At 39.5% G+C, this 12,113-nt stretch overlaps 1 protein-coding gene across 1 annotated transcript in view; it reads right to left on the minus strand.

The window, feature by feature from the left end:
• Positions 1–1,430: 1,430 nt before the first annotated feature.
• Positions 1,431–12,113, minus strand: part of DHRSX (dehydrogenase/reductase (SDR family) X-linked) — a 61,868-nt gene continuing 51,185 nt past the window's right edge. The window contains exon 5 of the mRNA XM_008948600.1: positions 1,431–1,867. Coding sequence (XP_008946848.1) covers positions 1,670–1,867 — 198 coding nt within the window. The 3' untranslated portion in view covers positions 1,431–1,669. The remainder of the gene's footprint in view (positions 1,868–12,113) is intronic.

Consider the following 12,113-nt stretch of genomic DNA (forward strand, 5'->3'; position numbering starts at 1 on the left):
ATTTCTTCCTGGTATCTAATCTGAATCTATCATCTTTCAGTTTAAAACTGTCACTCTTCACCCTGTCACTACACTCCCTGACAGAGTCCCTCCCCATCTTCCCTGTAGGCCCCCATTAAGTAAAGGAAGGCTGCTATAAGGTCTCCCTGGAGAGACTTCTAGGTGTTTTGGGGAGACTTCTAATCATGAATGAAAATTTCAGGGGATATTTCTCTGTAAATTATTGTCATGGTTTATTACCTTCCCCATTCAAACTTTCTGTTTATCTTCAATCCGGTGTTTTCTTTTGGTTATTTTAGCTTGTAGGAACTCAGACTATCTTTCTATTGCTACACATCTTGTTTTGTTCTTTACTCCATGGATGTGAACATCATTCTTGAAGTTTCACATTGGCACACACAGGTAGAGTTTCTTGAACTGTACACATCAGAGCATGTTCAAAACTGATGATATCTGAACTAATGACTATACCACTCGGAAGAAAAATTTTAGGATTTACCAAAAAATAGTTTCATAAAAAGTATCAGCTCCACACTTGGAGACAGCCAAATCAAATGAAAAATAAAACAGCTGTTAGGATTTTTTAAAAAGGAAATATGCATCAAAAGAGAAAATATCCTGTTGCTGTGTAAGTCAGAAGAGTAGGCAGGGGCTACTCTTCAACATGGCAGAGACAGTATAAGGGGCACATGTCAGAAATCTCCAAAACCCTTAGCAACATGGAAAAAGTGGGCTGGCATTAATTGTTTGCTGTTTCATCCAAATTACAAACTCTAGTTGTGAAACTCATATGAACAAGGTTCAAAACCAACAAAAGGGGAGGATTCTTCATGCAACGGGCAGTAGATGAGTGAAACTCCTTGCCAAAGAAAATGCAAGAATTTGTGGATGCAGGCTTACACATGTTCAGGAGAAAAGGGGGCAAGTACTCTTAGCCCACTGCTGAGACAACAGGCTGACTGCATGCTCTACCAAAAACAGTGTCACTAGTATTATGCTTGAGCCCTTCCTCATTCTTATGGCTCACCTTTAAAGGAGAGCTGAACTCAAACTGAAAACAACAGAATTCAATATCCTGTCTTCCTCTCCTGTTACTTATTTGCATTTTTTTGGTTCTGACCTTCAGTTAATACCTCTTGGTAAAAGTTGACATAAAACAAACTTCATGATAGAAACAACATAATGACCATGAATGCCAAATGTCTGCATTAGAACAAGCCGACATCATTATGCAGTGTTTTAAAGACAAATGAAGTGTAAGGAATAGAAGTTGCAAATTTTAAAATTGTTTAAAAAAGAGTAAATTGTATGTACACAAGTGGCTTACATTCAACATGCCACAGACACAACATGCTCACCAGGAAAAGTGGGGTTTTTTTTGAACAAAAAATGAAAACTCAACCCTGAACAAGGTTAAAGATTGTATTTTAATCACAGACTGAAACATGATTTACAAAACTGATGGTTAGATTTAAAACCAACCACTACATCCTTCTGTGGGAATATTCCCCCCACACCCTAGCAACCTAGGGGTTCAGGTGAAGAACAGAGCTGTTCATGTTTGCCTTTGGGACTGAACAGTGATTTCCAGGATGATGATTGATGCTGCAAGAATTCACCTAAAATGCTTGTCAATGCTTTTCATTTACCCAGCTGGAAGTGGCTTCTTCTAGGGAAGTCTGCTGGATTCATCAGCAATCCCAACCATCTTGCAGCTTTCTGTCCACAGCTTTCTCTGCAGCTCCTCATCGTAAGCTAAATCAGCCGATTTTGTCCTTTCCTCATTGTAAAGGTAGCAGCCACCAGCTCCTTCCATCTCAGGCGAAACTGCTGCATAGATGGTTGTAGATGCACCTTCCTCTGGAGTCTGCAGAAACAAAAAACACCCCACAAATTCAGGCAAGGCAGGGACAAAAGAATAATTACATTGTACCATAGGACTGTACAAATGACAATCAGCTTCCCTAGTTTTGCATCACACTTGTGGTCCTTATGCAAATCTCAAGCTGGTAATGATAAAAATGCCACTTACTCAATTGGCAGAGTACAGTCCATTTCTACAATAGTGCTAGTCTCAGATAACTTAAATCAAGAGAACAGATATATGGAAAACTGTGGTCCACTTTTTCAAGATCTAGTCAGATCAAGCATACAAAATAATAGATTTAGTTTTCACAGTCAGAACTAATAAACCCAAAAGAAACCACAAATATTAAAATCCAAGCTAATTTTCCATTTTACAAAGATAAAAGAGTCTGTATTCTGCCTTAAGAAGATGGACGCTGCTCTGTACGTGCAGTGTGTTCATCGTAACAACAGTGTGACACGAGCAAAGGACCATGGAAACCCTGACAGCAAATTAAGATTCTGCAGCTCAATCCAAGCAGGCAGGTAAACCAGGGAATTACATTTTGCACAGAGCATAGTTATCAGGGTTCTGCAGTGTCATAAAGAAAATGCTGAAAGACTTATAATGCCTAATATATCATGAGGATTAAATGAAAATTAAGAAGTGAGTAACTTAGAGTGATAACTCCATTCATCCCGAGGATACCGAAATATTTCCATTTTACATTCCAAAGGATCACAGTTATTGAAATTATTTCCTAGCATGTTGTGGGTTTTTTTTTTTTTTCATTGGAGGGCATACTTAAAACAACATTTGATATATTTCATCTTTATCAGTGATAAAATGATGATCAATGCTTGCTAGTTAATGATGTATCATTTTACGACCCTTGCAGTTCTACTCTGAGTCATTAACAATACCAATGCTGCTCACGGCTCTGTCTGCTGCATCTGACAGGTTGTCTTTTCCTGAGGAACACACCTGATGAATGAGACAGTATTGAATATGTTTTTCGATGCCTTATTAGAAAAATATATAATCTGTTGTCTGAAGCTTTTTGTGACAAAGTTCTGATGTTTTAAAAAGGAACAACTCCTCTGTTTTCTCACTGTGCAATAAAAACAGCACAACTTGCTAAAAATAATTAAATTATCTGATGTATCTGGCATTTAGTTTCATTGACAGGTCAGTTAGAGGCATCTCACACAATCTCACAATAAGACAAGATTACCCAAATGGCAACATCTCCAGCCGTTGCCTGGGCAGAGCACTCTCAGTACCTGCAAGGGAAACATTTCACTACATGACCACCACTCCCAAAAAAGTGAACTGATGAAAAGTGCCCTACTGAGGTATGTCCAGGCACAGACCTTCATTTGTAGCAATATAAATGCTCCAGTCCATGCCAAGCCCCTGATCAAAGGTCTTTAAGCTGAAAGAAAAACTACTGATGCCAACAGGCTGCAAAGAGTGGCAATACCACCATTCCTTTCCTTCAGAGGCCAGAAAACAGCCAGCTTTTACTGACAAGTTACCACACAAAGGCAGCACATCCTGTTCCAAATACCACCAAATGAAATAAGATGGTAACTCAGCCATCCAATGGGCTGTCCTCTCAGCAAAATAAGTAAGTTAAAAGAAGTCGGGTCTAGGTAACTGCTAGAATATTTTGGGTGTTTTCTTTATTAAGTTGACTGTACTGTGAGATACTATCTAGAAACACAAAGCACTTACTTACCTTAGTTTAATACTCTACTACTACTTCTCGACCTTTTTTAATCTTATGGAAAAAAATGTTATGTTGCTATTCCCATACAGTAGATTACACAAACAACATAAAGCTACATGCATGCGAGATTCCTTGCAGGGTGAGAATGACTCCAAGAACCTGGAGCTCATGTGTTCACATATTGGCTACTGCCATGATCAGCTATGATGCAATACAAAATATCTTAATACTGTAAAGTAGTAGAACAGTGATGAATATGAACATTTATACTTTATACAACTTATTCTGGATGAAAGGATGTTTTTTAATGTACTGCTCTGCTTTACTTAAAAATTTAGTGACACAGGCAAGTCATTTACTTCATGCAGCGGTTCACTGTAGATTATGTTCCTGAGTTCAACGGCACTCCAGCACAAACAAATATAAAAGTCAACGTTGATGACTCCCAGATCTTAATGACAACAGCCCAAAACTAAAATGCTTTAAAAAAATTATCTGTGGGCAGAATTTGTGTGATTGTATTCTTACAAGCAGAGCTCTCTACAGCCTGAGAGAGTGATCAGTACAGATCTTCCTGTAGCATGAGAAATACCACATGCTTTTGATGATTCAATGGGAAGGGTCTCCCAGAATATGCAGGAGTTATCAAGATCCTTTTTTTGTTGATGGTATGTCATGCAGGTTCCCACCAGAGAGAATCTATACTGAGAGATTGCTCAAACACTGGAACGTATTTCCTATAGAGGTGGTCAATGTCCCAAGCCTGTCAGTGTTGAGGACACATTTGGACAATGCCCTTAATAACATGTTTTAACTTTTGGTCAATTGGTCAGGCAGTTGGACCAGAATATCATTGTAGGTCCCTTTCAAGTGAACTATTCTATTCTATTCTATTCTATTCTATTCTATTCAAAATAATATAAAATATTTTAAATAAATGCCGTGTATGAACTGAAAGTCAGTTGCTGATTTTATTCATGCAGTCCTAGTGGACTTTCATTAATTTTATACAGTAAATTTTTCCCTGTTCTTCAGAGGAAATATTGAGCAGGCTCAGACAATAATAAATGTGCTTAAATGGCCACACTGTGACCAGTCTACAAGCACAGTGACATTATCACCATCCATTAGGGTCAGCTTCTATAACTTTTCACAAGATTTAATTTGGTTTTCATTCTGTCCACCATGTCTAATATGCTGATTAGAAGGTTCTATGCAAAATTCTTATTTAGTTTATATCACCTCTTGCTAAAAGCAGTTATTGGAACATATGAGGAAAAAAAATACTGTAACATATTAGGTAATTAGTGTATAATAATTTAAGTTAAAGGAAAACAATTTTTCCAGTGCAACAGGGAGCAGAATTGCATATGTAAGATTAATTAATTGTCTTATCCCATCTTCTGAGTGCTTAATTAATGCTGAAAGCTTTAATGTTCCCTTACTTGAGGATCTCTTCATTGTTTTGGCATGGTTTTTTGCTCTAATGAAAGTAAAAAGGAAACCCTATGCTAGGAGTGCACCAGCCTTCCAGCTGGGAGGGTGACCTACCTGTTTTGAGAGGCTGGCAGAAAAGCGTGTGCTGTGATTCCACTTCTGGATCATGCCCATTTCTACCATTACAACACTGCACATTCAGCTGCCCACACACAGTCAAGACACTTTCCCAAACTGCTGGATGTCCTGCACACCCATAGACCAACCACAACACACACAAGCACACAGATGCATGCACACATGTTCTGCCCGTGCACCAGCACCTGAGGACCTCTTACGAAGGAGGAAGCAGGCAGCAGGTTGCAATCACAGGAGCAATTAATGAGCATCTGGGCAGGGAAGAGGGTGAACTGTTCAGCAGTGGCAGCCTCACTCCCGGTTGCCAACTTCCCTGGGTGCCCCGTATCTCTTACCACAACAGCCCATCTAAAGATGACGGGACATCATAAAGCCCTTGGGAAAGAAAACAACCACAAGCAGAAGACTACTGTCAAAGCAACACATCTGACCCATCCTTTGATGCCAATGGCCTTCTAGGAAGGAGAGCACCTGATAACAGGCTAGTGAAATCACCAGCCAAAGGTTGAAAACCTTGATCTATAACCCCAGGACGTTTGTCATGATGCTCTACATAAATGCTTGCAAAATGTGTCAGCTAGACACGGCCGACAGTCGCCATGAATGTCACATCTTTTTCATTTGTCTACAACAGGCTCAACAGCTTAACTCTTTGGAAAACGTTTGTCTGCATCAGTTATACATGATGGCTTTGTGGTGCTTTCCTTGCTAATCCATGCACTCACTCAGTTCCACCTGCACCTGAATCCATAGCTCAGAGTCCTGGGGAGACAGTATGTTATGTCCATCAGGAACCACAGAAAATTGGACAGGAAATAAAACTAATAGGCTCCTTTAATTCCTCTTTTGCAATCCACTCATTTTCCCAGTACCATTTTCAGTAACTGCCAGCACTTACTCTGGAACACTCTCTCCTCATTCCAGTGAGTTGGTTGATTGTACTTGGTTTGTATTTTATCACTTCAGGAGAAGGATATGGTAGAGACAGTAGGAGGAAAGGTCTGGCAAAGAGGACAGAGAGCAGAAAGTAGGTGGCCAATGCAAAGACTGACATTGCAGTTGCATTTTGAGGAACACAAATGAGTGGCCAAACAGGTAGATGTGCACCTAGGACTAGGTATGCTGGCAAATGGCTTAATGATGAAGAAGAGCATGTTAAAACACATTTATCTATACAACTAATGATACAGAATACATTAAGTATTGGTAGAATGTCCCTCATCAGCAACATTAAGTAGACTGCTGTAGGAACACTTATCAACACTGGTTTTATAATGGTGATCTTACCTCAAGTATTCACATCCATTATGTCATGCACTTTTCAGTTCATATGGGAAATCTACTCATGGGCTGATGAGTTAAAGCAGCTCTCAGAGGTTTTTATTTTTGGCACAGGGTTCAGGGTGTTCATTCTGCGACCTCACTTTTTTAAAGGGGTGAGTTTCTATCAGGCCATTCCTGACTCAGCTAACAAGATGTGCCTCTGGCTAGTGACACATTTCCCAGGTTCCAGCTAGGAAGACACAGCAAGCACTGAACAGACCATCTTCTGGGCAGGGGTACTCAATCACACATGTCACTGTTCCTTCAGTTTTATCAACATTAATTATTCTGGTAATGTTTTGCAAACATTAATATTTTACTGACTTGCTTCTGGACTGAAAAACTATGTATGTACAGAATTTTTTTCTGCCTTTTCTGTCTTTCTTCAGGAAATACAATGATCATCTGGGGTCCCTGAACAGTACTATGCATATGCACAGTGGGGCTTAGCAACAAGAGTGGGAACATTAAATTACTTTTCCTTGGTACAGCAGTCTTTCATCTAGTTGCTGGCAGCTAATGGAGAGGTGACACCCAGTCACCCTTAACTCGCTGCTTGACTCTTGAAGAACAAAGGCAAACACAAAACCACTGAAAGATGAAATCATTTGAAAACCGTAAGAAATGGAGTAGCTGGGATTGTGTTCCCATGAATATTAGAGTAAACAGACTTGTGAGAAATAAATTGCCTGTGTGCCAGGGAGCACTGATTACTATGATCTGTGAACTACTGAATCATTTCAAAACCAGATTGCTCACTGGTGCAAGACTCAGAGGTGAAATAACAACAGCTGCTCTAGTGACACAGCCTCCTGGTGAAGACATGGGCTATGTGCTCTCAGTGCTTGTTGTGTAACTTCTGCAGCAAAGGTCTGAACCTCCTAATGTGATTGTTGCTTTGAAATCTTCAGCCAAAAAGTAATCAGTTGAATCACTGAGTATGAAAACAAAGGCTAGAAAGGAAACCGACGCAGGTGTAAGGACGTGTTCAGCAACCTTTGATCAATAAGGCTGTAACAGCAGTCTGAAAGTCCTGATGAGACTGGTGGCCAGGACCAACTGTCAGATCCCTAGGAAGCCAAAGCTGCTGGAGAGGTCTGTCAGACCTCTCAGCTTTTCAGACATTTCTGCATCCACTCAAAAGCCCTGTTTTCTAACTGTGTTCTTTCTCTCTTCCTATTCTTTCCTATGTAGCTCACTATTATTCTCTTTCCATCCGATTTCTGCTGTGATTATAGACCAGAAAGAGATAGAGATGTTTTATTGAATATACAGTTCTACCTAGAGACCCAGTCAGCACCATCAAATTAATTTCTCTTCAATCTCCAACTCACAGCAAAGAGAATTCTTTAATAAATTCACTCCATAATAAAATTCTTTAGATTTCATCTTTAAAAGAGACAGCAGCTACAAACAGAAATGGCTGAGTTAAAATGTGAAGCCTTTCTCCTGACAGTGTTGTGGCTACAGAGAAATAATTTCTGTATCAAATATATGAATATATAATAAAAGACAAAACATTGATGAATTATAAACACAAGGAAATTTTCAAACTAAAAAAATACCAAAATGTTGAGGAAAGGAGCTATTATAATATGAATAATTCATGCCTATTCTGGGAAAAAGAGAAGCTTTTCCCTGAGCATCCTAGCACAAGATGCTGTAAAGAACAAGCAGATATAGCTGGCAAATACACACACAGAGTATCCAGCTCTGAATCTCTCCTTCCTTTTCTATTGAAACCAAATTTCCTGGAAAGACCTTTAAAAAAAAAAAAAACTCAGGTACACAGAAAACCTGGGAAGTTCCACCTCATCTTTGCATCGGCTTCCTCATAGGTGGCTGGGAAGACTGCAGACAAAGTAGAACAGGGAAGAAAGGAACTGTCCCTAAGAGACTGCCTGCTGTTCAGGGAGCCCAAGGAGCAGGCAAGCAGCAAAGATTGAAAGCCTGATTGCCCATGAGTCTTCTGATGGAGTCAACAGTGGAAGGTCTCACTTTGTTTTGTGTTAAAGTGATGCCTTCTGAGAAATGTGGTTTGCTGGAAAATTGCCAAGCAGCAATATTCTGAAGCCCTAGGATGGCTCTCCTCAGTCTCAAAACATGTGCAAAAGTTTACTGAGGAAGACAGTGACCATAGCTCTCAACTCTCCTCTTCCAAAGCAGCTTTTTCAGACTAAGCAGGACATCATGGGGCATCACAAAGAGTATCAGATGTCTGTGTTATCAGACAGTTGAATGAAGCTCCAGTTGGCTGATGAGCTTTCTGGGCCACATTGAAGAGATCTCCACTGACTTTATACAGCAGCTTCAACAATGAACTCACGTGCAAATACAACAAAAATAAATGTATGTGTCCTAATTTCAAACAATGTCTCTCACTTAGAAGAGCAATATAACCTCAAATATTTGAGCAGGAGTGTTTGTGGATCCATACTTTGCATTTTCTAAGCTGTTGATATGGAGGACAAGAGAACAATGTTTAATTTTAAGCAATTTTCAAAATGGAAACAAGAATCCAACTTCACATGACTGAATTTGAGCAGGGACTTGAAACTTTGGGTCAAAGTCATTAATCATAACTGAGTCTTTTGTTCGTTTTGTCAAGCGCATTGAGGACGATTACTTTGCCTAAGGCTTGATCCCTAAGCTTGCCTTGCAGCAGACAGTGATGTCTTCAAAGTCAGATCTGGGCTGTCATTGAAGCCACTCAAATTACATTATGCTCGTTACCTCATTCAGCTCAGTAACAGTATGCAAAATTGGACAGATAGGAGTCTGCTGCCTCAGACATTGCACAAACATCCAGCCAGAGACAGTCACTTGCTGGAAGAACATCCCGTCTCTAGGAAATAAGGCAGGCAATAAAAGGAGAGTAAACATACTTCATAAAATGCTGGAGCCCCTTAACCAGCCCTCTGGGAACCAGGTAATGTCCCACAGCTACCTATTGCTGAGGATACCTGATTTAAACCACTCAGAATTGTCCTAGGGATCTTCACGTCATCTGGGATTTTCTGCTACACCTCTATTCACAAATAGGCAAAATGATATACTGAAGCAAAAGTGCAAGTCAGGAAAAGTCATGAGGAAAGAATGAGCCTCCTAAATCCTAATCCCAATGCCTTGAACACTAGGCTGTTACTGCTTTTCTGTGTTTGTAAAGGAAAATGCACAATTTATTTGTTTACTACCAGCTCTATGGTCACAGTTACGGTACCGTGAGCAATTCAATATCATATTCATTCCAAGATATAGACTGATCTATCGCTGCATAAGGACATTTAATTACAGCTTAGTATTCATGTTAGTTATATGCTAAGGAAATATACTGTTATTTTTTATTCACTGTGCAGGGCTTTAATTCTACTAACTTTTGAACCATTACTATCTGAGTACTGTGAATAAGAGCATAAGACTACACGTCCCTCCAACAACGCTCTTAGAGAAGCAACCTCTGGAACATCTGCAGCATTTAATAATATGTGCCAAATTTTTTGGTTGAAAACAAAATTTAAATATGATTCAAAATGTGAATGGATCAAAATTAAAGAGGACTTAAACAACCATGAAAGCTTTAGAAGTTTCATTCTCTAATACATTATCTTATACCAGTATGTGGGTCATCCTTAGGTTGCTGAGTTCTTTTAAATGTTGCCAGATTTGGCAATCAAAATGAAACAACACAGAAAAGCACAAAGAAGTGTTTACATTTGAAATGCTAGTTGCATTTTTAACAGTCCCAGAGATTGGGAGACATAGCAAAGCTCTAAGTGCTGAACAGGATGCTCCTGAGTAATCATACCTCTGAGCAATTTATTACCTGTCTGCTCACACAAAGTAAAATGTCTTTGCTAGTTTTTGCTGAAAACACAAGACTACAGGCATAAGATATATAGCCACTTCCGACTTGTAGCACCCTACCATCATCTCTACTTTTTCTACTGTTTAGCACTTGACAAGTCACTTCAGCTATATACATTGTTTTCCTTTCTCAGAAAATGGAAACTGATTTATTATCTCCAACTTCACAACTTTCTTACGAGGACTGTTAATTTTTTTAATGCTTATAAGCACTCAGAACAGGCATGGAACTCCTAAATATTTAAAAGATAACCACAACATAGAAAACCTTTATGAACTGCAATGAGATCAAAAAGCATAAAGACTGTACAGAACAGCCTTTTCTGTTTTAAATTGCTATAACCCCCGTTTTGCTCCCCAGATTGCAGCAAGGCTATTTCCACCCCTGCGCTCAGCCAGGCAGTGGGGCTGGGAGAGGCTGGCTGCCAGCCCAGGTTTCTCACCACCCCACTGGAGGCATTTGCTGAAACCAGATGAGAAGCTCAGGTAAGAAGGTGCAAATCCCTTCCCTGATCCCCAGGTAAGGTCAGTGGAAGACACTCCTCCAGGACTCAGGCAGGACATGTACTTGCATGAGCAAAGATAGAGACCAGAAATAGTAAAGCTCACAAACTAACCCAAAATGACTGCAGGGTGCTACATCTCTGCATTAATAGCACACAGGATGAAAATATGCCTGGGAAGATGGGAAAGATGAAAGTAAAATACACTTTCCCCCAAATTTCTTATGTCTGTGTTGCAGCAACATGCTAGCTGGGCTGCAGCACATCCTGAAGATGGGTCTGCTCAACACAAAGCTCCTGCCTGGAAAAGGAGACATCACCTTGCAGTGCTTAGCCTCGTCCTAGGGCTCAGTCTTTGTCTTCTTTTCCCTTTTACTGACTCCAAGACTTTCTGTAGGACTGAAAGTTGATAGTCCAATGGAGGCTGCACTGGATGGAAGGAAGAAGTTGCAAGCAGATCACTTAGCACCGTTCCCTCCCCAGCTGGTCTAGGCTTCTGATTTCTATATAGTTATTGTGTTTAAATCATAGTTTTGCAATATTCCCCAAGCTGAGAGGAGAAAGCCCAAACTGGAAGACAAATAGAACTGGTGGGAAAGGAAGGAATCTTATTCTGCAAACTTATGTTTCCTATAATTCCAGTTGCTGACAATTTCAGTATTTAATCTCAAACAGCAAACCAAAAGGATATAAACAAACCAAAAAGATATAAATAAGGGAGTTAATTTAGGTCTGTCTCTACTGTTGTGCTTCAGAGATGGAAAATAAGAAGAGCAGACTGATTTTCTCTAGTTATTTTAGTGAAAGAATAGGTAAAAGTGTCTCAGACTTCTTAAACCTGTTTTTCTGACAGATACAGTAAACAGAATTAGTTCAAGTCAGTAATTAGAGATTATACATCCTCAGTTTTGATGAGAAAAGTGTGCCAGATTAGTTCAAGGTGTTTCTGTTTAAGTAATAATATCCTCGTAAAAAGACAGTTCTCTTCATTTTCATTAAAGTCATATTTCATCTGCAAGCAGATTTGCAAAAAAAGTAAAGAAAAAAATCAGTCATCTTGTAAACAAAACTACCATTTCCCATTTTCTATCACGACAGAATGCTAAAATTATAAAATCACAGCTAGATTGGGAAAACATCTGATTATGGAGCTGTCTACGTAGTTTATCCTCTTGGTTACCAGAGAGAAGTACTAAATTTAAAGGGAAAGGCTATGTTCAATTGCAAATAGACGTATCTGAATATGTTACTAACTCACCAGAAATTACCT

The sequence above is a fragment of the Merops nubicus genome, unplaced genomic scaffold, assembly GCF_000691845.1.
Source record: "Merops nubicus isolate BGI_N331 unplaced genomic scaffold, ASM69184v1 scaffold4411, whole genome shotgun sequence".
Lineage (NCBI taxonomy): Eukaryota > Metazoa > Chordata > Aves > Coraciiformes > Meropidae > Merops > Merops nubicus.